Source organism: Haemaphysalis longicornis, unplaced genomic scaffold, assembly GCF_048455015.1.
Source record: "Haemaphysalis longicornis isolate Haplotype H1 unplaced genomic scaffold, Haemaphysalis longicornis Haplotype H1 scaffold_12, whole genome shotgun sequence".
Taxonomy (NCBI): domain Eukaryota; kingdom Metazoa; phylum Arthropoda; class Arachnida; order Ixodida; family Ixodidae; genus Haemaphysalis; species Haemaphysalis longicornis.
Window position 1 is genome coordinate 84,550,461 of NW_027526225.1, and position 27,419 is coordinate 84,577,879.

Below are 27,419 nucleotides of genomic sequence, written 5' to 3' on the forward strand. Positions count from 1 at the left end.
TCGCCTGCCAGGACGATACTTGAACGAAAATTGACAACCCCCCCTTCTTTTTTCTTGAAATTTTTGTGTTACGTTTTTTTTTTTTTTTTTTTTTTCACGGGTACAGGTGCCTACGAGGCCACTAATCATAGAACGGCACATTAGATTGTCGAACGGAGCATGAATAATTACTTACAGCTCCCTTCATTCGTGTCAGCTTCGGTTTCGGTCGCCATGCCCGGAAAGCGTATATGGCGTCACTGTTCACTTCGTACCACAGCCGATGCCGGTTAGGGCGCGCGAGCGCGTGTGCGCCAGAATGGCCTGAACGGCCCTAGTCGCACGTGACGTCAGTCCCAAAAATTGTGATGTGTAGACAAGTAGGAAAAGCGCGCGCCAACAACACCGCGGCCGCCTCGATACGTCACGGGAGCACTGACGTCGGCAGTTTGGTTTGAAGCGCAGATGACGTCATGAGCTTGCTCGATGGCGCAAATGAGCTATCTCGTGTGCGCGAGGATTAAAATTGGTTTAAAATACTTTCTACTGAACGGTTAACATTTAAACTTCCGAGGGGGTATTTCCATATAAAAAGGAAGCTTTTTACATAGTTATCTGAGCTTTGAAATTTCGTGTCCGTACTTCTTTAAAGGGAACTTTTTTTCCCTTCATTTTCCCTTCCGAGCAAAACCTATGTCGGCTCAAGGGCTTTCAGTTTTGTTGGATGACTATCAGGCCAAATGCCAGTGCACATCACGAACTGCATTACCACTGCCCATGGCTGCGCTATTTCGATGCTCGGGGTTTGCTCCACAAAAAAAGTACCGTCCTTTATTTTATTAATTAAACTGAACTGAGACAACCGTAACGGTTCAAACGGTTACAAAACATTTTTTTTGTCATGTTCCGGAATTGAACGGGAACTGTATCGTTTACCTCTAAGAGGGACCGAAACACGAACAAAAATCATGATGCCACACTCGCCCATATGTCAAGGCTTGTGTACCAAGACAAAGTCGTTTGGTATTGTCCTTACCTAGCAGCTTCTCTGAGAGCCCCTCGTTCGCTCAAGGTGGTATGCTTGATGTCGTCGAAATTATTGTCCAGAGGTTTGCAGCTCTGAAAGCGAGAAAGAAAGAGCGAGAAAAGGACACATTTTGTCTCAAATGAAAACATGAAGGAAGCTGACACTAACGCGTAAGAGTTGACGGTAGCGAAGCTGTACCCAACCTTCACGACCAAGACGAAGGTTTAAGCCCACGATTGCAGCCGATCTGCTTCTTTTTCGTTGCCGCAACGACCTTTTGCTCCGTCATTGTTGCTATGAGTGTGAGCTTCTTTCATTTTTTTTTTTGGAAGTGATAATCATTGGACATCACATTGGAGGGCCGTACGCTATGACGCGTCTTTCTCGTTCCGAGCAAGTGTTGCCGCGATTACGGCGAACGCCGGAGTCTTTCTCGTTACGAACAAGTATTGCCCCGATTACAGTGAACATTGGAGATTTTTTTTTTTTTTGCCAATCTTTGCCAATATCCCTAAGTAAGTATTCTTGGCTCGACAAACGTCCGCAGGGGACGCTGGGTGGTCGTCGCAAGGCACGCACACACGAGCGCTAGGCATTTTCTTGGCTTCGTTAACTGCCAGGGAGTTGCCGCGGGGGGGGGGCTCGCGCTCACGTGCGCGAGCTCGGCAATTTCTTGGTATTTCTAACTGCGGACACGAAAAATTACGATTTGCTAAACAGCTTCGCTGTTAAAAATCTCTGTCAAGAAGCATGAGCAGCGAAGCTGAGGGCAGTGCATAGAGCGCGCGAAGCAAAATGCGTTGTGGTTATTTGCGATGGGGCACACTTCCTAGCTAATTAGCTGGATTAAACTTGGAAGTACGTACTAGAGATCTATTCTTGCGGGCAAGCATGGGGCTGTCCGTTTCCCTCCCTCGTCGAAGGCATCTTACTGTCTCTGTAGCACACCAACCCAAACCGATCGAAGCAGTCGAGTCATATCGGGTCGTGCGACATAACGCTGGGATCTTCCACCAGCCCAACGTCATCGGTTAGCGCTTGAAGCCAGGCTGCATGAATACAACTGCTTGTCTTTTAGCCTGTTTATTTGCAAGGAATTAGTGGTACCCCAACAGCTTAGTTTCTCCAGCGTAATAATTATACTAAAGCACTGATTATGAGGGTTGACGGGTGATATAATTATGTTTCAAATATCCTTATTATATAAATAAAATAATTCTCGCCCAAGTATGCTCCCTTGAGCGAACCCTGCAGTCAAATTTCTTGCAACTACAGAATTATGCGGCAATCCTGACGCACTGTTATCAGTCAGTAACAAATGAGTTCAAAAGTTCCACAGCAACACCGCGAATACCTCATTTTCTCTCAATTTTTGAGAGCGTGTGGTGGTTTACCGAGTCAAATGCTTTTGAGATTCGTGATTTTAAATTTTAACTGCGCAACAGGGCGATAACAATAGAGGGCACGAACGAGCGCAGTTTCGCGACTAATTCTTTTATTGAAGAAACAGTACATATGTAGGACTTAAATATATACATATATAGTACATATATAGGACTGGTTATATACATATATAAACAGTACAAGATGCTTCCCGTGATACTGCATGTAAATTAACAGAAAATACTGGTATAGTGATGAAAAGTGGGGAGTTGGAGTGGGTGGGCAGGACCGCGGACGCTCACGTCTGGAAAACTTGCTCATCATGGCGCGGTTTCTTTTCAGATGCAGGTGCTGCTTAGATAGGAGTACTCCTTATGGGTAAGCACGGTCAACGGCTGGCCCACGCATACGTCGCCAAGACTCCTAATACGGAAGACTTATATTAATTCCCTGTTTAAACTGCTAGCCTAGGAAGTTGTGGTCACATGATGCGTCTGGTGACGCAAAGAAAAAAATCCTTCACTCCTCCATCTAACGACAACGACGGTTGAACGCGCACCTTTCTCGTGAGGGGTTCCATTGGTTGTCGTCTGAGCTAGACTTTGACTCGTTGAGCTTTGACTGACTCGCAGGCAGTTTGAACTGTTGGTCGCAGCGACTTTGACTTTGACCCTTCGCCATTTGATTTCGCACAAAGAAGGCTTCGCGTGCAGCCATTGTGGTCTTTAGACGGAGGGATGCGAGATTTCTCCTTTTAATTTTGCACGTCCATGCACTCCTCTCCCAATCCTACTTCGACCATGCCGTAATGGCGCAATCGAATAGATGTCGGCTTCATAGCGCTCGGAACCCAGGTCCGATTCCGACCGCAGGAAGTGTTTTTTTTTTTTTCTTTCATTTAACATACGATCGTCATCATCATCAGAAAAAGTTGGCTTTCCTGCAGTGCGTTTTCGACGCGTCATACGCCATCAGTGAGACATTCAAAGTTTCGCTTTAAAAATTTCCGGCGATAGGGTACCCTTCGAGCACAAACTGTCGCATGGTCTAAAAAATGCTGGAGCGCGATGCGGGATAAGGACGGTTTTCACGGCACCATTTAAGCTTTATAATACCCCTGTCACACGGGCACCTTCAATCGCGATTGAAGTGAATCGCGATCGAGTTTTCGAGCGCGCTCGACGTACTGCCGCTGCTACACGGCCCGTTTCAATCGCGATCGAGAAGTTGCACCGGTTGCACTTGTGTACGCCAGATGGCGCTAACAATGTACTTGCGGCCGGCGTCAGGTAACTTCGCGCGGTCGTAGGTATACGTAACTATGTAAATATCACCTCGCGCTTATTTGGGTCAAGTTATTTGACACAATTTGTGGCGTTAGTTGAAGTTGCCACATTCTGTGTCATTACTCAGCGGGGACGAGGGTATCGCCGCTTTCGTTCGATCGCGCTTGGAAGCCTCGATCGCGCTTGAGAAACCAGGATTGAGTTCGAGCGGGATCGAGCTCGATCGCGATTGAAACTGCCGTGTAGCAGAGGCCCGATCCGGGTTGAGCTCGATCCGGATCGACTCAATCGCGATTGAAAGTTCCCGTCCAGAATAGAGGGCAAGGGTGCTGATGACCGCTGCACATGCGCAGTAAAACACGGATCGAACTACGTACCATGTATAAAGTAGCAGTTGTTTATATTTTGTCTCTTACGTGTGGGAAGAAGTGTGTAGGGCAAAGTGGGCGCTTGTGTGAACAAGAGGCTCTGGGAACACGATCTGTCCCTGGGTAGCAACTCGCTGTCACGGTTGGCGAAGCACCACCGTGAATTCCGTGAAGGTCGTGGAGGTGCGTGCGAAGCAGTGTTCGTGGATGCCGTTATTTTAGCAAGATACAAGGGGCAGTCAAACAGGGAATTAATAGAAGCCTTCCACATTAGGAGGATTGGCGACGCATGCGTGAGCCAGCCGTCGGTCGTGCTTACCCATTAGTATGGCTCAGGCTTTTCGGATTAATCCTAAAAAAATCCGAAAAACACTTGCCGGTGAAATTTTCGACATTTAGGATTTATCCGATAAACACCGATTTTAGCGCACACGGCGGCAGAAAATGACGATCGAAGTTCGGACCTCAGGATATCCGGTAGGTTGTCGGTACCAATGGCCGTTCACACATTTCTGGCGGTAACTACGACAGGACACCGGTCCCACGAGAATATCCCCTTGTCCTCTTTCAAGGCCGGTACACCTGTCTAAACAAGGGTTTCTATTCTTATTTTGTTGTGCACAAAAAGCTTCTGCGACGTCACGTGCTATGACACGCCTGCTTCCTCACTAGTTTTGCACTTCTCAATCCGGTGCACATTTACAATCTTTTATACGAAACGAAAAATGTGACATTGTCTCGCTCTTTATCTGAACGGCATATTCTCGGAAGCGTTCATTTATACAACGGTCCGCTTGGACGATATATGACGTTTGTTGTACGTTGCTGTCTCCCTCAGTGCATTGGAAAACAAAAGGTTCAGAACCTCTGATGCTAGGGGTGGGCGCGGAAGAACGGGTCATTTTCCGCCTCACGTCGCAGGCAATACGCTGGCTTGTTGTACGAGGACTGCTCAATCCAGTGGCGGTCCCAAGAAAGGGGGGGGGGGGGGGGGAGAAACTAATGCTAGATTACGCGTGGGAGAGACCGTGGCAAGTTGTGGACTGACTGCAGCCTTGACAATAAACGGTTGATTACCTAGAAAGGGGCCTGAGTGGCAAAGCTGCAAAGATAAAACGACCAGAACCAAGAAAGTGTGGCGTGTTTTGTGAAATAAGGTATAAGTCACGGATGTCGTACTCTGTCATCTCCACTCTTGCGCGGCGGCGGCACACAACACTTCGACTGCGGCGTGAACTTCGATGGATCCGAAAGCTCAATAAATAAACATGTTTTGTCTCTACCGTCCGACTACTGTGCCCGCACGATCAGCACGCTGCGCGTTTCGGGTTGCAGGAAGCGCTGCGCGCAACGCCCGGAAGGCGACTCGTCGCCGAAACCCGAATACCCGGACAGCCCGGCAACCGAACGGCCAGACGCACGCACGCAGCGCGGGTTTGCGGTCACAAGGAACTACCGCGTGCCTGTCACGTGAGGGTGAAGCTCCCATGAGTTCTTTTTGTATTATTACTAGGCTTCGCGATTGACTCGTGACGCTCCCTCTTTAACTTGTCTTTCCTCCACGGTGTTAATGCGCAGCTCCGCAAGGGCAAAGCTGCGTCAGTCGCGAGGGGCTCCCGAATGGTTTGTCTGGGTGTTCCCGCCATATTCCGGATAAGCAACAGGTACATTCATTGGCTGCTATGTTCAGACTATCGACGCAAAAGCCATATCGTGATCTATGGACGTAAAAAAAATGGCGTGCCACGCTGTTCTTTTGGCTGAGACGTGAAATGATGTCATTTTTTAAAGGGACCCTGCAACACTTTTTTCAACTTTTTTTGAAATCTTAAATGATTGCAGAACGAGCAGAACGCAGTTACCCAACACACCCAGTACTTAGATTAGGGTATGGCAAATTACCTCAGCCAAAAATTACAGCTCTATGCCCATGAGATAACTTGTAAACTCGCTCAAAAGATTTCTCTCTCTTTCCCGGTCTTGGCGTTCTTCGAGGGCTCGAATTGCGTCACTAAGGCCATGTAGCGGCTGTTGGCCGGTTTTCTTTCAGTCGCAGCAATGAACGCTTTTCGATGGCGACTTTAAAAAGAAAGCCACAAAAACAAAGCCGAAATGGAAGGCGTATCTGGTGCGACGAGCCAATCACGCAGTGCCGCTCCGTGCTGGCGATAACTGTAGCTTTCGCAGTGGTTCCAGACGCGAATGAAAGAGTGAAAGCGCTTATCGAAGGGGTTGCAGGGTCCATTTAAATCGGAGCATTACTTGGAGGGAAAACCCCGCCGTTGTGAGAAACCTGTGGCGGGCAAATGGGACTTCAAATCCCCATTGCCTGCCTCTCGTCACGTGGCTGCCTCACGCGCGATTGGCTGGAGCTGGCCCAAGGCGCGCGCTGTCTCTCGTATCGAGACCTCAAAGCGTGGCCGAAAGCAGGACCGCAATGCGGACCGCCTGCTGCTGCAGCTAATCAACGTTAAGCCCCCGATAAGGAAGTTTGTAGCTGAGCGAGGCAGCGTGCGCCCCGATAAGCGGCGCTGACGAGGAGCGAGCACAGCGACGGTGCTGCAGATAAGGGTAGCCGGAAGCAGCCCTACGCCCTACAATACTAGAAGGTAGAGGTGAGTGTTGCGAGGGAAAAACCAAGAAAGAGCGCGGGTCCCTTTTGAATTGAAAAAAAATTGTATGGAGGGCAGACGTTCTCCAAGGAACTCCTGTTGCAGCCAGCGCCACCTATAACTTTTAAATCAAATCAAACAGTTATTTGACGGGCTTTATAAAATTTTATATCATGAAATAAGGAAATAAGACTATATATGGAAAAAAAATATGAATTAATTTAACAAACAAAAATTTTGAAACCAACTGGTAAGCAGCAGCCGCCAGGGGCACTGCGTACAACAGGAGTTCCTCCGCAGACATTTTAATCGCAATTTAGGGACACCCGAATCTGCCCCGAACGACGCACCTCGAATGTAGAGGTGGGTCGTGCGAGGGAAAAACCAATGGAGAGCGCGGGTTCTTTTTGGGATGAAAAAAAAATTGTATGCAGCGCAGACATTCCCCAGAGAATTCCTGTTGCAGCCAGCGCCACCTTTAAGTTTTTAAATCAAACTATGCAGTTATTTGTCGGGTTTTTTAAAACTTTATGTCATGAAATAAAGAAATAAGACTATTTAGGGCAATAAATCAAGATTAACTTGACAAACAAAACTTCTGAAACCAACTGGTAAGCAGCGGCCGCCAGGGGCGCTGCGTACAACAGGTTGCTTTTTGAAGCCAGAGCAGGTTTCTTGCGAACTATGAGCTTTGTGGGGAAGTATACACAAAATGATGGGGTATGCGGCGTCTGCGGAAAAGAAACAAAAAATATGCGGCACATAGTGTTGGAATGCGAGGGTATCCATCCAAATCTAGAGGGAAATATTGGGCTTCCAGAATCCCTAGGATAGCGCAGAGGGAGCTAACTTCAAGGCTGTCGAGGCGACAAAAAGAAGATTAGAATGCTAATGGGCGAAAGTAGAGAGTAGGGAGGGGAATATTGCCCAGGACAGCTACACCCTGTAACAGGAAAAATAAGTCTTTTGTGCATAATAAGACTGTTGTGGCTGCCAGCGCTAGTATTGAACCAAGAGTGTAAAACATAGGTATATTAGTTCTTCTTAGTTTTCTTTTGGTGAGATGACGCGTCATCACCCCGCTACGAAGGGGATACAACTATCAATCATCATCATCATCATCATCATCGTGCCTCCCGCAGAAATTTTCATCGCAAAAGGGACACCCCCTAATCGACCCCGCACGACACACCTCTCTATTCTAGTACACTGTTGGAGCACTAAGCACAGCCCTGCCCTCGGCGACGAGTAATGCTCTTGCGTGTGCAGATCGTAACAATGGCTTGGGTGCCCCCCCCCCCCTCCATTTTCTAGAACTGTCGGTATATTTGGTTGCATAAACAGCACGAAAAGACACGACGCCTGGACCACTCACGCTGCACTTTTTGTCGCCGTTCCTCTTCCAGTGTTGCTTGTTTCGCTTGGTGTCCGCGCTCGGTGCAACCCTGGCCGTCTGCCGAATCCGCGGGTTGAGGGCCAATATGCTCTGAAAGATGGCGTCCAAAAAAGAAAGACACTCAGGCTTACCTCTGCACTCATGCGTCGTCGCACAACAGTGCGCGGAATGTGAAACGCTACGTTTTGTAGAGAGAAGCTGCACACGACTTTGGTGCATTTTTCTGGCCTGTCAACAAAAACACTCTCGCTGCTGACAGCACCTATCTCCCAGTGATTGAGCGTTGTGTATGCAAACATATAAATAATCCTTCTCCTATTAGTTCCACAACGTGATGTGGCACCTTAGAAGATGTTTCACTCAAACAATTCACATCAAATACAAATGAATCAAGTGCAAGAAACAATAGAATAGTGATTCTGCCTTATAATCAATTGGGTTTTGAGAGAACGGAAATTGTAACTGGCATAAATATGCTAGGAATCCGCTTTTACGAGCAGCCCTGTGAATTTTACAACTGCTAAGGTATCCAGAACTATGGAATTTCTAGGTCGACAGAGCAACTTTATGACAACTACAAAGTTTCATTACAAAATCCTTTGTTTACAGGCCGCTTAAATTACGCTCAGCTTGTGTGGCGCACTGATTTATTTATTTATTTATTTATTTATTTATTTATTTATTTATTTATTTATTTATTTATTTATTTATTTATTTATTTATTTATTTATTTATTTATTGTGCGCCTAAACGGGCCGAAGTGTCCTTAAACCTTGGCTATGAGACGCGTCGTAGTGGAGGGCTCCGGATTAATTTCGACCACCTGGGGATCTTTAACGTGCGCCAAAATCTCGAACAAAACGGGAGTTGCCTCTTTTCGCCACCCATTCCCATTTCAACCTTCTCGTTTGTTCCTTCCCCATTCAACCCGGCACAAAACGACCTTCCCATTTCGCATTTTCCCATTTGTCCCCTTCCCGGAATGACGCACTCAGTTCGACTCAGGTGACTCGGACCGAGGCATGCGATTTTTGCAATTACAGTTACGCCCGACTGTGTTTTAACCCTATATTGAGTCCGACGTAACCGAAAGTCGAAAAATCACTTCCGTTCTCCGCCGTAACCGGCAAATAAGTTAGTAAAACGTTTTCCACCGTAAAAAAACGTTGCGGCTAGCGTAGCCTAAGTACGGAGACGGCCTTTTAAACGTGACATCTTATTGCAATGGTCCGTTTTACGATACACGGCGCCAATTAAAAAACCAACCCGTAGGTTCCTGGGTTACGTCCGACCCGGCACAGTGTTTGAGAATTACAGCTGAAATCACACTCTTCCGTCTGCTTCCGCGTTGGTCGAGAGGTCTGGAACGTGTTGCTCGCATGCGTACTCCAGCAGCGGTGCGTGTTCGAGTCCCAACGGTTGAATACCTCAGTTCCGAAGTATTGAATTGTTTTATATACGAATGTACATGCACTTCTTTCCATATGCAACGCACAGAAAAAATAAGACGGAAATAACAAAACAGAATCTTTCCGCGGTCGCAGTGCCAGTTTGTAGGGTCCGTAGCTCTTGCCGAGAAAGAAGTTGGGTCTTTTAACAAATACAATTAATAATTTGTTAGGTGTAGTACAGGGCTACCGTTCTATTTCTACGCAGAAAAAAGATATCGCAAAATATAATTGCCAAATCTATAGCTAACTACAGAAAAAAAAACCTATTTTTTGAAAGCGGTAGCTGTTATGGGCCAATCCAGTGCTAGGATCCATTTTAATGAGGGGCTGACGGTCACTTTATATGCAAATGTCTGTAAAAGATTGGGCATTGAAGTCTAAAGCTGAATTTTTTTTTTTCTTGGAGGAAATGGTTCGCACACATTTTTCATCCAGGAGTTAAGAACACCCAAGCTGTATTCTTTGCTTGTACTCTTCTAGCATAATACATACGAGGCCCGCAGTACGTGGAAAAGCAATAGCAAAAATTTAGGTATCCATCCATCTATAATGCTTGAAACAGTTTTTGCGGAACCAGCTGCCGGCTTGAGAACTTTTCTGTGGAATGTCAGCACAGCCATGCATCACATGCACGCAGTTCCGTCGATGTGGTCCTTGAAGTAGTTACATTTGCACTTGGGTATACACGCTTCTGGATTATGAAAAAACCATGCGATTCTCGGAATTCGAACCCACATCGATGCAGGATGTATCGTGCGCAAGCTTTTTGACAGTGAAATCTTTCCGGCCCTGACTGATTAGTTCACCGTGGTGGCCACTAGAAGCAGCGGTACTAGAATAAACGTCTTCCGAGAGCATAATTGAATTCCCTCCAGCCCGAGTGTTTCTTTTCTGACGAGAATCATGGATGAACGAACGAAGCTTTACAGTTCAACGGCCGTCGTTTTACAGACATTTGCATATAAAGTGACCGTCAGCCCCACATTCAAATGGATCGTAGCACTGGCTTGGCCCATAATAGTTACCGCTTTCATAAAATACATTTTTTTTTCTGTAGTTAGCTAAATTTGGTAATTATATTTCGCGAGATCTTTTTCCTGCGTAGAAATAAAAACAGTAGCCCTGTATTACTCTTAATGAATTATTAATCGTATTTGTTAAAAGACCCAACTTCGTTCTCGGCAAGAGCTACGGACCCTACAAACTGGCCCTGCGACCGCGGAAAGGTTCTGTTTTGTTCATTTCCGTCCTATTTTTTCTGTGTGTTGCATGTGGAAAGAAGTGAATGTGCATTAGTATATAAAACAATTCAATACTTCGAAACTGAGATATGCAACCATCGGGACTCGGACCCACACCGCTGCTGGAGTACGCATGCTAGCAACTCGTTCCAGACCGCTCGACCAACGCGGAAGCAGACGGAAGGGTGCGGTTTCAGCTGTAATTCTCAAACGCTGTGCCGGGTCGGCCGTAGCCCAGCAACCTACGAGTTGTTTATTAATTGGCACCGCGTATCGTAAAACGGACCGGGCCATTTCAATAAAATTGCAGGTTAATAGGTCGTCTCCATACTTTGGCTCCACCATCCGCAACGATCTTTCTTTTTTTTTTCTTTTTTTTGCGGTGGAATACGTTTGACTGAACCAATTTAATTTGCAGGTTACGGCGGAGAACGCAAGTGATTTTTTTACTTTCGGTTACGTCGGACTCAGAACATAGTGTTAAAATACAGTCGCACGTAACCTAAATTTCAAAAATCGCATGCCTCGAACCTTTCCGCGGTCGCAGGGACAGTTTGTAGGGTCCGTAGCTCTTGCCGAGAACAAAGTTGGGTCTTTTAAAAAATACAATTAATTATTTTTAGGAGCAATACAGGGCTACTGTATTATTTCTACGCGGGAAAAAGATCTCACGAAATATAATTATCAAATCTAGCTAACTACAGAAAAAAAAACTCCCCCCACCTCCCCGAAGGGGATCGTGCGGAAATGCGAATGCATTGGGTGCACCGATGAGTGCGCTGCGGCAAGCAGTCACGGAGAGAGGCGCGCGCTCCACTGCATTTATATATATTTTTCCGAGCGCAGCGAGCGGGGAGAGGGTACGCGGAGAGGCGAGAGAGACCCGCGCAACACGCCCGCCCCGTGCGCGAGCTCTCTCCGCCGAGCTCCGCGATGCGAGCGCCCTCACAAGCCCCAGCGCGCTCCTCCTCTCCACTCACTCTCCGCTACTCCGCCCGAGCTCCGCGATGCGAGCGCCCTCACACGCCGAGCGCGCTCCTCCTCTCCCCTTGCCCTCCGCTACTCCCGCCCGAGCTACCACCTGCTCCGGTTGTTAGGCGCGCCACGCGCCAGCGCACGCCGGCCAACGCACGACAACCCCCGACTAAGAAATGCATTCGCATTTAAAAAAACGTACTGCTCTGGGCAGGGGAGGTGGGTGGGTTAGGGGAGTGGGGACAGGAGTAAACCAGGTGGAATGTGGTGAGGGTGGTCCCGCAGTGTTGGCATTGGCGGATGCAGATAGCGGGTGCAATCTGGAGGAGTGATAACGTGATTGTAGTAGGCACCGGTCTGAAGGCGACGATAGATGGTGACTTGCTGGTTGATTGAGGTGGGGTGTGGAGGAGGTAGACACGGCGAGTAAGGTTGCAGTGAGATAGAAGGGTGTTGTACGTATTATCAAGGGAAATAAGAGGTCAGCGTCGTTCGTGGGAGTGGTGGGAGAATGTATAATGGAGAATTTCCGGTAGTGCTTGTTAATGATGAGTGCAGAGTAAGGGAGAATGTCCAGGAGTGCCGGGGGAGATCGCGACGAGGGCGATTGCTAGAGCTTTGCCGTCTGTATTTTGTTGGCATGCGTGGTGGCAACTGTGAAGATTTGGCCGGCGTGATTCAGGGTGACCAGAGTAGCGCGTCGAGTGCGGGAGCCATAGGCGACGTCAGTGTAACGGACCTGGGGGTCACCCCATAGCTTCTTCGGTAGAGAGCGGACCTGCGCATCTCGACGGCCTTTGTTGGAGGCTGGGTGCATGCGGCGAAGTATGGGTACACGTGAATATGGTGCTTGAGGGCAGCATTGGGGACGTTATGGCATGTCTTGATTTGGCGGCGTAGGCTAGCGGAGCCTGTGGACAACGGCTTGGTCTGATGGCGTGAATGTGATGCGTTGTATTTGGAAGATTCTCTGAGACGTCATGAGCTCTTCAAAGTACGTTGTGCAGTCCCAGTTCGTCTCATTCGTAAAGACAACAAAATGGCTCTCTGCCTCCCCGCTGGTAATGTAGCGTGGGGTAACGCACTCGGCCGCTGCTCTCGAGACCCGGGCCTGATTCCCTTAAGAACTAAAACAATTTGTTTTACTGTTTACAGTGATGGTCGTTTTATGTTCAAGACAACGACGAAAGCGCCGGTTCCTCGCACAATGGAAGTTTCGGCTTTAAGAAGCATTTCTGTTCCACCAAATCCGATGCCGAAGAGACTGTGAGAAAGGGGCTCAGCACCTGGTTCGAATTACGCGCGCAATGACTCTTGGCGTCGTGAAGAGTGATAGTTTTCGACGCTTTGCAACGGGCAAGCTTTTTGAAGATTTCGGCTGAAAGGTTCACAAAAGCTTGTACACCCGCCCGGGTACGCCGACATACCTGCGGAAGTAGGGGCGGGGGTGGATTGCCCTATGAGTCGACCGAGGTCGGGTAGCGCGAGGCACCCTGCACCGGACACAGGCCGCTGTGGGCGCAACACTTTTTTCTAATGAAGCTTCCTGTAGCGCACACTGCGTCATAGATAAAGGAGTGGCGATTTTTCGGCCAGTTAACCCCCACTGCCTGCAGTGTTTCCTGCCAACGGTCAAGGGAGCTCACACTCAGACGGGCAAGGCGTAAAGAAAGACAGCCGTGATCAATGCATCGCTCCTCCTTGCCTTTTTTAAAAGACGGTAGTCTCTCTTGGGCTACTTAATCGCAGAAATATTGGTCTCTCGGTATGTATGTCTGTCTGTCTGTCTCCCTGTGACTCGATTTAGCCACCCGACCAAAGTGAAGCGAAAACTGTGCGATAGTCTTTTATACTCACAGCCAAATTTAAACGTCTAAGTCCGGTGGCAATGTTCATACTTGTCAACGTTGTTGAACAACAACAAGACATTACGCAAATATAAGACAGAAAATAATACAGAAGGGGCATTTACAGTGTTCCTTTATAGAAAAAATCATAGGTGCTTGATTTTTGCGAAATGAGATACTACATCCACGGCACAAAAAAATATCACACCATGGCCTGCTGTCGCCCGCGCCCCTATAGCTTCTGGCGCCATTTTAATAATTCAAGCGGCAACAGCTACGCAAGGTTCCAGTACATAGGTTCCACGTTCTGCTTGGAACGCACGCGGACTATGGCAACGCGCTTCTATAAACGTTGAAGTAGGGCGCCCCGATTCACGCGCGCCTCCGGCTTACGGCAGCGCTGGCGTCAAGGCAGCCGGCCTGGAGCAGTGGAACGGGATACATATAAATTGACTTCAACAAACCGTTAGCGTGTTTACCATGGGAGGAGCGCGACGCAAGAGAAAGATCATGAGAGGCGAGCAGGAAAGCGAAGGGAGGCATTTATTTGGCAAACGTCGGCAAAGACTATCGTCTTTTGTCGACATTTGCGACGAAAGGAGCAGATATGCGGCCAATTTCTTAAAGTGCAGAGCACTTTAGGGGCTCGCCTTCTCGTCGTAGCTCGCTCGTTGGACCCAAGTAGAGCCACACGGCGTCCCGTCGTCGCGGCGTAACCCAGAGGCTTCGAAAGCCAAGTGGTCTATATAGTCATAAACGTTCGAAACACAGGAACGGCTGACGCTTGTCCTACATCTCCCCACTGTTGAGCGCAAATAAAACTGCAGGTACATTTGAGGCAAAATTTGCGTAATTAATCGGCAGCGCCTGCGTTCATTTAGTTAGGAACGCTCGTTGGGTTGGTTTTTATGATAGTAAGCCCCCCTTCGCTTTCCCGCTCACCTCTCATGCTGTTCCTGTTCCGTCGCGCTCATCCCAAGGTAAACACACTAAAGGTTTGCTCAAGGCGATTTGAATTTACCGCGTTCCACTGCTACAGGCGGGGTTCCTCGATGCCAGCGCTGCAGTACGGCGGAGACGCGCGTGAATCGAGGCGGCCGACTTCAAGGTTTAAGCGCTGGACACATGTACGACTGGTACACGCGATTCGCATGCGACTGATCGTTACGATTGATCGTTAGGACCCGTTTTGGCGTCGATCGCTGGTCGGAGGAGGCTCACGACGTGCGTCTGGCAAACCAGATGCAGTCGTGCCATCGTTGCAATCGTCGTGAGGCCACAGCCAATGAGAGCCCGCTGAGCCCCAACACCCCGCAACCGGCGTGCGTTGCTCTGGTCGGCTCGGGTGTTGGAAACTGTAGGCTTAGCATCCTGGCGGATATTTGATTGCGTAGGCGTGCGCACAGGGGGGGCAAGGGGGGCGGCCGCCCCCCCTAATCATCTGAAGGGGGGCGCCAAATTTGCCCCATACCTTGCCGATGTTAAAACATGAAAGTAAAAATTCCTGCTCAGGTTTTGTGTGTTGCAATTCCATCGCATTGAAATAAAAATTTTATAACCATCCCTCTTTGCACTGCATTCGGACCGCTAGGCCTTCAGTGGGAAGAGCTCGGGAGTTGCTGTAAGGGGAGGGGGGGGGGGGGGGGCGCAGCGGTAAGACTTTGCCCCCCCTAAACGATAACTCTGCGGACGCCTATGTTTGATTGCCGCTATCTGTGTAACTGCGAATGACAATCCGTAACACAACTTTTCACCACACTATCATCCCTTTTCTCGCATAAGCTACTTCTTTTTAGCGATCAGATTGATTCAGAAGAGCAGCGACAAGCGCGGTTGCTACCGTGGTCTGCGCCGGTTCGAGCCGCTGAGTGTGCCGAGCTGGCAGGCGCGACCGGCGTGTGCGCGGACTGTTTCCGAAGGCAGAAAACACTTCGCGATTGCCTGCTTTATCAATTTCTTGCGAACAAACGCGCGGAATCTACAAATTCAGCTCAGCGATCGTCGTAGTTGAACATCTGCGTAGCCTGTTTCGATGCTTCCGCGCAGGTATTGCCATCTCTCGACCGGTCGGCGCACCGCCCGCCGCGCGCCGCGGTGGCCGGTCAGCGTATACGCTTGCATCGCGGCAGATATCTGATCGCCGCTTTTAAAATAAGCCCTGATAACAATCCCAAGCACAATTTTTCACCACACTAACACCTACTTTCTCGCAGGTGGAACTTCGTTTTAACGACCAGATTGATTCAGAAGAGCAGCGACAAGCGGTTGCTACCGTGGTCTGCGCCGGTTCGAGCCGCTGAGTGTCCGAGCTGGCAGGCGCGGCCGGCGTGTGCGCGAACTGTTTCCGAAGGCAGGAAACGCTTCACGATTGCCTGCTTTATCCATTTTTTGCGATTAAACGCGCGGAATCTACAAATTCAGCTCAGCGATCGTCGTAGTTGACCATGGAGCAAAAACGGTGGGCGGAGCGACGCCGACGACGCATCGCATGCGCGCATCGGGTCATGTGTCTCAAATTCACGCGTACGACTAGTCGTGGTGACAGTCGTAACGATCAGTCGCATGCGAATCGCGTGTGCCAATCGTACATGTGTTCAGCGCTTTATAGAACCGCGTTGCCGTGCTACACGTGCGTTCCGAGCAGAACGTGAAACCTAGTTTAGTGGAACCTTTCTTTGCTGATGCCGCGTGATTTCTCATATGCCGCCAGGAGGTGGCGCGGGCAACAGCAGGCGGTACAGGTTGTTCTGCAGTACATGTAGAATATCATTTGCTATCGAAACACCAAGCATCCAGGAATTTTTAAATAAAGGAACACTGTAAATATTCCTTGTGTACTAATTTCCTGTCTCATATTTGCGTAATGTCTTGTTCTTGTTCAACAAAGTTGACAAGTATGAACATATAAACCGGGCTTAGACGTTTACATTTGGCTGTGAGTATATAAGACTATTGCAGCATTTGCTTTGGCCGGGTGGCTGAGAGAGAGAGAGAAAGAACTTTATTCTGGAGCTGTTGGGTCAACGGCGAGTGGTGACCAGCGCTTGGAGGGCGCCGGTGACCTGGGCTGCTCGTTCAGCGAGTCCTCGCTGGACCCGCAGTGTAGTATCCGGGTGGCTGAATCGAGTTACAGACAGACAGACGGAACACAGACAGACATGCAGACAAATGTGGCAATGCAACGCCGGCACGTGCGGTAGGAAAGGCAAGCCCAAAAAGAAGAGAACTCCCGCTGGCGCAGTTTCAGGCTGGGGGCAGGAAATATGAATGGCATTGAGTGGTAGCAGTGAGCGGATCGTAACGGCACCGCAGCCCATTATGGCGAATCACTGCTCTGCACTTCCGAGAGCTGTCACATTGGTTGATACGGCTTTGTTTTTTTATTATCTACAACCTCATTGTTCGGATACAATGCCAGCGAATAAAGCCTTGCCACTTGAACTGTTCGTTCGGCTCGGATTCTGTTGTCATGACGTTTCCCACGATGCCTTCTTTGTGAGGATACCTATGGCTTGGCACGTGTTAATCAAGGTTATCAGTATGTCGGTCCGGGCGCCGAGGCTTACGTAAATTGAATGCTGCAACAGACGCAGTGATGAGCACAACTTTTTAACGACGATAGTCTTTCTTGGGCTACTTAAACCCAGAAATTTTGGTCTGTCTGTACGTCTGTCTGTCCGTCTGTCTGTCCGTCTGCCTGTCCGTCTGTCTGTCTGTCTGTGACTCGATTCTGCCACCCGGCCAAAGTGAAATTGTTATTGCGCAATAGTCTTATATACTCACAGCCAAATGTAAACGTGTTCATACTTGTCAACGTTGTTGAACAAGATCAAGACATTACGCAAATATAAGAGAGGAAATTAGTAAGGGATATTTACAGTGTTCCTTTATTAAAAAAATTCATGGATGCTTGGTTTTTCGATAGCAAATGATATTCTACATCTACTGCAGAAAACTGCCGCCTCCTGGCGGCATATGAAAAATCACACGGCAACAGCAACGAAAGGTTCCACTAGCTAGGTTCCACGTTCTGCTTGGAACGCACATGGAGCACGGCCACGCGGTTCTATAAACTCTGTACTCGGCCACCTCTATTCACGCGTGTCTCCGCCGTACTGCAGCGCTGGCATCGAGTAACCCGGCCTGTAGCAGTGGAACGCGGTAAATTCAAATCGCCTTGCGCAAACTTTTAGTGTGGTATACCTTGGGATGAGCGCGACGGTACAGGAACAGCATGAGAGGTGAGCGGGAAAGCAAAGGGGGGCATTTCCATGGCAAATGTCTACAATGACTATCGCCTTTGACGACATTTGCAACGAAAGGAGCAGATACGCGGCCAATCTTTACTCCAAAGAAATGACGGCCCGAACGACCATGATATGGGAAATGACGCTGCTGCTGTGCAGCGCGCCTATTGCTGCGGCGTTCTCACGCTGTCCCTTTCCTGCCTCGGCTCTCCCGCTATTCATGCTCAGATCAATTCAATTTTTCTGCGTTCACGCTACTGCCGCTCCATCTGTTGGGACATTTTGTTACTGTTTAACTTTCCGTCCGATCTCCACGATCTCCGGGCTCCACGATCTCCGGGCTTGCGTTCTCAGGGTTGCGCGTGAGCCCTTTTTGTATTTTGCGGTTAAAATATAATTTTCAACGCGTTTTGGTGTTTCTAGTCGCAAAAACGAAGCCTATGTCTATTTTTAATTAGACGGTCCAAACATCAGTGGTTTATATACGTTTTTCTCAAATGTGCCTATTGTTTTCTTTTTGTTGAACAATGTTGACAAGTACGAATATTGCTTCCAGATTTATATGTACGGAAATGTTCCGCCAATGCATATAAACGTTTTCTTCAAGAATTCTTTTGACTTTTAGCCGGGAGGCTTAATCGAGGAACAGACAGACATTCAGATCAAAGTTTTCGCGTTTAAGTAGTCCAAGAAATACTTCCGTCTCGGAAACTCGTGACGAGCCTTATTTAAACAGTCGCGAGCTCAGTTAGAAATTAAACTCGTTCTTGTAGAAGGAGCGTTGTTACCTTTCAGAAACGAGGTGGTCGTTCCTGCACTTTTATATATATATGGTAATCATCATAATCAGCAGCAGCAGCAGCAGCAGCCTGTCACACCCACTGCAGGGCAAAGGCCTCTCCCATTATTCTCCAATCATCCCGCTCCAGGGCTAACTGAGACCTATGTATCCCCGCAAACTTCTTGATCTCAGCTGCCCATCTAACCTTCTGCCACCCCCTGCCACCATTGCCTTCTCTGGGGATCCACCCTGTTACCCTTAATGACCAACGGTTATCTTGCCTTCGCATTACATGCCAGGCCCACGCCCATTTCTTCTTCTGAATTTCTACTAGTATGTGAAATAACATTGCAGCCACACAACACCTCACTCCACAGAGGGGAGGAGAACACGTACTGTTGGAAATACACAGCAAGAATATAGGCAACAAAGAGAACATATTTATCCTCAACGCATACTGCAGGCCAGCGAAGAAAGAACTAAAACTAGAAGAAATCATCCAGGATAGCCTCGACACCACCCAAGGCAAGCCGATTGTCATTCTTGGGGACTTCAACGCCCCACACTCGATGTGGGGATACAAGTTTAACTCCAGAAGAGGCAAAACATTAGTCAGCATTATAGAGCACTAAGGCATCGCCCTCCTCAACGAACCAAACACCCCAACGCGTATGGGAACAAGTACGTCGAGAGACACTACCCCCGACCTCACTATGGTGCAAGGGATCCTCGATACCACGTGGCAAAACACAGGGACGAGTCTGGGCTCAGACCACGATATCATTTCGATCCAGATCAGAGGGCCGAGATTCAAGACGCAAACAGGCACAGCGCGGCTTACAGACTGGGACAAACTCAGGAAAGAAGCAAAAGAAGACAAAACAGAAACAGAAACCTATGAAGAATGGGCTAAATACCAATCCCAAATGACCAAAAGACACACACAAACCATAGCGACCACAGCGGAGACTCCCTTCGTAGACGCCAAACTCCTTCACATATGGGAGGCACGACATGGCTTAACGAGGAGGTGGAAAAAACAAAGACATAATAAAAAACTTCGGAAGCGCATCCATGAACTGAACAAACTGGCGACAGAATATGCGAAGCAACTCTGCACAGAAAACTGGCTACAGTTCTGCGACGGCCTGCAAAGCACACTGTCAACCAGGAAGACGTGGAGCCTGCTCAGACATCTGATCGACCCACTTGGAAGCAAGAGCGCAACAAACCGCACCCTCACAGCCACCCTCAACAATTACAAGGGAAATGCGAGCGACTTAATCAAAGACCTCAAAAAGAAGTATCTCAAAACGGAAAGAGAAGAAGGAGAAATCGAAGACTACTCCGGTCCGCAAAACAAATTGCTCGACAAACTTTTCACCGAAACAGAACTGCTTGCAGCCATAGACGAAAGCAACAAGAACAGCACCCCAGGGCCCGATGCGATCACGTACAGGCTGCTACATAATCTCAGCGACAGAAGCCGGACGGAACTCCTCAATCACATGAACAAGACATGGGAGACGGGAACCCTCCCACCGGAATGGAAAGAAGCAGAAGTACGCTTTAGACCCAAACCAGGAAAAACCCCGCACATCGACAACATGAGACCGATCTGTCTCACCTCGTGCGCCGGAAAAGTGATGGAGCGAATGGTACTCAAACGACTCCAAAGACACCTGGACGAACACGACATCATGCCCCAAACAATGTATGGTTTCCGCAAGCACCTCGGAACGCAAGACGTGCTCGTACAACTCAACGAACTGGTAGTCAAACCAGCAACACAGCAAGCCCCGAGAGCGATACTTGCACTAGATTTAAAGGGAGCATTCGACAACGTGACGCACAGAAGCATCCTCAACAACCTAAAAACAACAGGATGTGGAGTTCGCACGTACAACTATGTAAAAGACTTCCTCAGCCACAGAACAGCCAAAATCAAGATCGGAGAGGAGATGTCCCAACCTATCTCCTTGGGGGACAGAGGAACCCCGCAAGGACCGGTCCTCTCTCCCCTGCTTTTCAACTTGGCCCTACTCCCACTGCCGAAACTTCTAGGCAAAATAGAACACCTGGGACATGCGTTGTACGCAGACGATATAACGATATGGCTCGAAACAACAGGATCCCAAGGATGGATGGAAGCGACGCTCCAAAGGGCAGCCGACACAGTCAACGAATACGCGCAAAAATGCGGACTTAGCTGCGCCCCTCAAAAGTCTGAGCTAGTCATCATAGGACCGAGAAACACCGAGAGAGCATGCAAAGTCGAAGTCGAAATAGACGGGGCAAAGATTACCCCTAGCACGCATACCAAAATCCTTGGCCTGATAATACAAGCAGACGGCAAGGCGTCGCAAACGGTGAAAAAGCTCAAGACCACAACGGACCAGATTCTCAACATGATACGTAGAGTCTCCAACCGAAGAAGAGGTATGAAAGAGGACGACACATTACGTCTGGTGCAGGCCTTCGTGATATCAAGAATAACATACGCAGCACCATACCTGAATCTCAGAAAGGCAGACACCATATACCTGGATACTTTAATCAGAAAAGCGACCAAACAAGCCCTGGGGATACCGCAAAACTCGTCAACAGCGCGACTTCTGCGCATGGCAATGCACAACACGCTTGACGAGCTAGTAGAAGCCCACCTTTCTAATCAACGAGTTCGCCTCAGCAAAACGGACGCCGGAAGGGCTGTACTTAAGAAGATAGGATGGCAAGAAGCGCCACACGTCACGGAGCGACAAGTCCCAGACCAATGGACTTCACAAATCGAGACCAAACCAACCCCAAAGAACATGGACCCCAACAGAAACAAAGGAAGAAGGGAGGCGAGAGTAAAAGCAATTAACAAACTGTTGGAAGAAAAGAGACATGAGGGAATGCTCTACACTGATGCTGCCCTGCCCAAATTCTCCAACAAAGCAACTATAGTAGTGACCACAAGAAACGAAATAGTGAACTGTGCATCATTGTACACCACGGAGCCAGAGGAAGCGGAAGAGGCCGCCATAGCACTGGCGCTAACGCAACCTGGTACAGCGACAATTCTCACGGACTCAATGAAAGCCTACAACAGATACAGAACAGGACGGATCTCAGAAACTGCCGCCAAAATCCTGACAAGCGGGAAACCCCCGGAAACAAGAATCGAACTCATTTGGGTCCCTGCGCATTCCTCGATCGAGGGCAACGAATTCGCCCATCGACAGGCCCGAGACTTAAACCTCCGGGCCACAGAGGAAACGGAAGAAGGGATGCACCCAATAACCAAATATGCAGAAATCCTCAAACATTACAGGGAGAACAGAAGAAGCCTTCCGCGCCCTCACCCTAAACTATCCAGGGAAGAACAATCAATTTATCGACAGATACAGGCAGCCTCTTTCCCACACCCTCTACTCCTGAACCGCATGTTCCCAATTAGATACGCAAAGGAATGTCCCCTATGCTCAAAACCAGGCACCCTGAAACACACCATCGGAGAATGCACAAAACTCAAGTCCCCCCCAATTCTTGTTGACTCCGTCAGCATAGAGGATGAGCGATGGGAGATCTTGCTGACCAGCCCCGCCCTGGAAGACCAACTTCGGCTGATCAACAGGGGCCAGGAGGCTCGGGAAGCATATGGGAACCTGTGAATAAGGAACCACTCCGACTGAGCTGAAATAGCTCCATCGCAACCCTTTTTCTAACAATAAAGTTTAATCTCTCTCTCTCTCTCTCTCCTTAACACGCCTTTGTTCCCTGACCCAATCCGCTCTCTTCTGGTCTCTTAATGTTACACCTATCGTCTTCCGTTCCATTGCTCGCTGAGTCGTCCGAACCCTCTTAGTGAGCCCCCAAGTTTCTGCCACGTAGGTGAGTACCGGCAAGATGCAGCTTACACACACTTTCTTCTTCGGGGACAATGGTATACGCTGCCATTCATTATCTGAGAATGCCAGCCGAATGCCCTTCAACCCATTCTTATCCTTCTACTTATCTCTGCCTCATGCTTGAGATCCGGGGTCACTACTTGGCCTAAGTAGATATATTCGCGTACCACTTCCACTGCCTAGCCACCTATCTAATACCCCTGACACACGGGCGCCTAAAAGGCCTTTGCAGAGAAGGACTGCTACCGAAACGGCGTTCGCCTCGGTGACACACAACAAAGGAGAATCTCCTTCACCGAAACGGGCATTTCCCGTAAGGGGTGTTCGCCTATCTCCTTTCCCGCACGAAAAGGAGCAGCTAGCGGCCCAGCCTCGTAAGCAGGCGCTTGCAAATCATAAGCTTCCCAGAACTTAGTGAGACCAAATGCGATTTCATAATACTTTTATAAATTGTTAAAACTGCAATGAAATAAATTGCAGCAAACAAGCCCAATCGCAATGTATTTCTGTAAACATCTGCCCACTGTTGCCAGGTGAGGCACGGAACATAGGCTAAAAAAGCACTCCATCGTTGCTGTTTAATACAAATATGTGAAATTACCCATTTATTCTTTCTCAACAACAATAAAACGCACAGTTCCTATCTAAAATAATAAAGAAGGTCTATTAGCCGCACTTCATTTTTGTTATCGCGCATGCTTTTTCCACAGAACTGCTAGCGCCACTTTATTGGTGTGTCAGTTACAGCAACTACGTAAAGGAGATCGGGGGTTGCTGTGTGTCAGGAGCGCCACTCCTTTCCACAAAATGTCTTTTGGCGTGGCGAAAGGGGTTTAATTTAAAGGATATCTAGAGTTGCCGTGTGTCACAGGTATAAAACCTTTGTGCTTTCCCGGTTCCACAGCGGTCATATATATGATACACTCAGAATAAACTACAATGTACGTCTGCAAGAAAATAGATTTGTGAGTATGCTCAGCGTTGACGGTCAATGTGGTACTCGTTTTGGGAACACCACGGATTTTTTTTATTCGCAATGTTGTGCCCGCATTCGGGTGGTGAAAAGGTTGATTAGCCGAACCCCGCCCACAAGGATCGCAGAATATTAAGGGGAAAGCCCTTTAGGGCTGGGGGCGTTGCCGTCGCCTGTCGTTGTCGTAATCATTGTCTCGTGTGGTCACGGTGCTAAAACACCGGGACACTCGTTTACGCCTCGCGCTAGAGAGCTTCGTGCTTCAAAGACAAGAGATTTTTACAGCGAAGCTGTATGCCTGCACCCCCGAACGGTTTCATATCCGTTGGCAAAAACGCCAAGAGCACTCCCACACACTGCATGCTTCGCCGCTGCCCAGGTTTCACGTTAGTGGAGATGTTTGAGCTTAGCGAAAGTAAGGACTAGGTTTAGTCAATGGGAACGTCATACTGAAAGTGCAAAGATATCTCTTTTTTTCTTTCCTCCCGCAACGTTTTCTATTTACCCCCCTATCGACTCCACGGGAGATGAGCGACCAACAGCCAGCCCGGAGGAAAGTGAGCGACGCCTCAGGTAGGCATAAATGTGGATCGGTAGGCCGTATTTTCTGGAGCCTCGTTAAAACCATCAGCGTACAAGAACGCTTCGCCGAGTCAGACTTCATTTATTTAGGGCCAAGAAAAAAAATACAGAGAAATGAAAAAAACCCTTATCCGTGCCTGCTACTGTACACGGCTAAGTGGGACAAAGTCATTGCATATAATATTGGCGTAAAATATGTGTACAAAATGTGTGTGTATACAAAACTGGAAAATCTAGTGTAGCTTTACTTCTTTTGGCGTTCCTTAAGTGGTATTTTTTGTATATATGATTTTTTTTGTGTTATTTTTTCTTGTAACTTGGATAATGGCAGTGGACTGATCTAAAGTCTGCATTATGAACCTGTTTACTCAGAACCTGTGTAGACGTTATGTCCTTTTTGTTCGGCGATTTTATTGTTAGGCAATATTATCGGTAATAGTCCCAATCAGGTTTTCAAATATGTCAATAGATGCTTTCCTCTTGATAATTTCCTGTTTGGATTCGGGCAAGCTTGTTTCAAATAATTTGCTTAGTTCATCGCCTTTTCGTTTCGTAATTTTACACGTTGCGAGGAAATGGTCGAAGTTTTTGGCTGGTAGTACACATCTGCAGGTAATACAGTCGAACACGGATATATCGAACTCCAAGGGGATCGCGAATTAGTTCGATATATGAAAAATTCGATATAAAAAATATGGGCTTTGAGACCGCACCTATGGCGGACGATCACTTACCGATCGTCGCATTCAAGAATGACAAATAATTCCGCACTCACGACGCAAGAGGACGCTTTATTTCCGTAAAAGAAAAAATCGCTGATCTTGGCCTGCTTCTTCGTCCAGGAAATGAAATTAAAGACGCTGGTCTCGATCTTCTCGAGGCTGCACAACTACTAAATTCCAGCAGTACGCTGCGCCCTCGCACACCATGCACAACACGCACGCAAAAGAAGAACAGCGCGCACGTACCACAATAACTTTGAAGGTAACAATTCCAAGTCTCTCTGAACGGACTCCAACAAAGCGCTCGCGATGGTCATCTCCGAGAGAAACAGTGATCTCCGAAAGGTGCGGGACAACTCGCCAAAGAACAGCAACAGCACCAAAATGCAAAAGAAGGAGCAGGCCGCCAGCGCCTTCGTTCCCTCTTCTGTTTCCCGAGACGACATCGGGGGAAGACAGACCCAGATAGAGAGAAAAAAAAAACTATTTTTCAGCAAGCCGATGAACGTACCCAGCCGCAAAAAAAAAAAAAAAAAAAAAAAAAGGACATGCGCAGTCGGGGCATCCCTGCCTCACACTGTCACATTTTCCGAGCGTTCGGGCTTGTGTGCCTAGAGATATTTAGCACGCTACGGCGGCCGGTAGCCGGGCCCGACTGGGCAAGCGCAAATTCGTTCCGATAGGGGGAATTAGTACCGCGAGCCAGTCTTCGTCATGCCTGCGCATTCCTCCACATCCTCCTCAACCTCAATCAGGGGTGCAGCGACCGCCGAAGAGCACCTTCCAGCTCGCGCGGCGTTCGATATACCCAATGTCGGGAAAAATACGGTTCGATATAAACGTACGAATTCCTATACTTTTACATAGATTTTTCAAGGGGATAATTTATGAGTTCGATATAGACAATAATTCGATATACCCGTGTTCGATATATCCGTGTTCGACTGTATTATCGCTAATCTTGAATTTTCTTGTAATGAAAGGGGAACGTATCATAGCCTGCTATCGCTTGTGTTGGTTGTAATTGGAAGGAGAACTTGGAGGTATAATTTTTACGTTTTTTACCCACTGATAAGCTGCGGTTTCCCTGCCCTGTTCATTCTATATTTGGTTTTATTAATCTTTATTTCGCTCCTTTAGTTCTATTTTAATTAACTGGGTGGTTATGATGCTATTCAAACTGTTACCAATAATGGCTGCTCTGTTCGCTAATTCGTCAGCCATCTCGTTACCAAGGGAACCAGTGTGTCCTTGGGTGTAATCTAAAATTACGTCATGGGTGTTCTTGACTTTGTTTAATTCGCTTTTGATTTCTTGGATGAAAATTTTGTGCTGGCGAGCTATGACTCGGCACAACGAGGACATTGGTGACTACACAAGAAGCTGTGTATTATCTAAAGGCATAAAGTTCTCTAGGGAAGACACCACAGAGAGAGAGAGGTACACAAGGTTTGACGAAATCCCGTCTGGTCGGGTTAAAGATTCATAGTTGAAGGAACTGGTGATCGCCGAAACGTCTCTTACACGCACCAACTCGCCCAACAACAAATATTTCGAAGCTGTGTAAAGGCGTGTTCGAATCACTTCTGGCGTAAAAACGCTGTGGGAACGACCCGGCGACGGGAGCGACAAAGAACGCGGTGTTTCTCCGTCGGCCAAACTGTCCGAGCGTCACACACGCGCGCACAGCGCCTAAACAATTCGGGTTCTATTCCAGGTAATCCTACTCCATTTCCAGGATGGCGTCACGTTCTGGCGCCTCCCTTTCAAGCGCCTCGGCTTGAAGTGGCCGCTTCGGAGGAGGAGAAGCAATCATTGACACGTGCGGGCCATCGCAAATAATGCCACCGAAACAGGCCTAATGGCAATGGTCAGCACGGAAGCTACGGACAAATTTTCGGCAATCCGTTCCGAAATGGGCAGCCGCAAGGAATAAAAGTCGAACGCGACATTTAACCACGTGTTTCGTGTTTCAAACAAAACCTTGTTATACACGCCGCCTGGAACTTAACAAAGCGCCTAAGAAACCTAGGCAAGCACCACGCGGGTAGTGTTTTCATTTGAGTGATATATATCAACGCCTCACACGCATCAGCCGTGAGCAACCTAAGAGCGCCGCTCCGTATCTGGAACGCAGCGGAAGCAGGCTAGCGTTTTATTTTTCTCTTTGCAGTTGATATATTCCTTCCTTTTCCTCTCACGACCCGTCGCTATCGTGTAGCAGCGGCGCGGGTCACCTACCTCGATGTCCGGCGGGTCCACACTGAGTTGGAATTCCTCGGATTGCATCCTCAGTGACGGAGGTCAGCCGCTCAGCGTGAAAGCCCTGTGTCAGCAAAAGCGGCGGACAGTCGGCGGCAGCAGAGCGACGACTCGCAAGGACGAAAGGACAGTCGAGAGAGTGGCCGCTTTGCCCGGGACAACAGGCCGAGCTGCTGCGATACGCCACTTCCGGCAGAGAGGTGCGGCGTGGCGAGCCACTCACCACATCGCGCTGACAACGGCGACACCGCTCCAAGCGCCGCTGCCTCCGTGAGGCACGCGACGGAATCTTCCGAGGTTAATTGGTTGCCAAAGGGCCCTGGCTGCGCGGGATTAGGTGCGAAGCTGTTCTCGGTGGCAGCCGTCCATGCTACCGTATTTATTCGAATATAAT

At 48.5% G+C, this 27,419-nt stretch overlaps 1 protein-coding gene across 1 annotated transcript in view; it reads right to left on the minus strand.

Moving 5' to 3' along the window:
- The window catches only part of Su(r) (dihydropyrimidine dehydrogenase su(r)), a 61,859-nt gene extending 34,659 nt beyond the window's left edge, over nucleotides 1–27,200 (minus strand). Inside the window, exons 1-3 of the mRNA XM_077693627.1 lie at nucleotides 27,005–27,200; nucleotides 8,031–8,141; nucleotides 1,016–1,098 (exon numbers count right to left, since the gene is read on the minus strand). Coding sequence (XP_077549753.1) covers nucleotides 1,016–1,098; nucleotides 8,031–8,141; nucleotides 27,005–27,052 — 242 coding nt within the window. The 5' untranslated portion in view covers nucleotides 27,053–27,200. The remainder of the gene's footprint in view (nucleotides 1–1,015; nucleotides 1,099–8,030; nucleotides 8,142–27,004) is intronic.
- Between the last annotated feature and the right edge of the window lie 219 nt (nucleotides 27,201–27,419).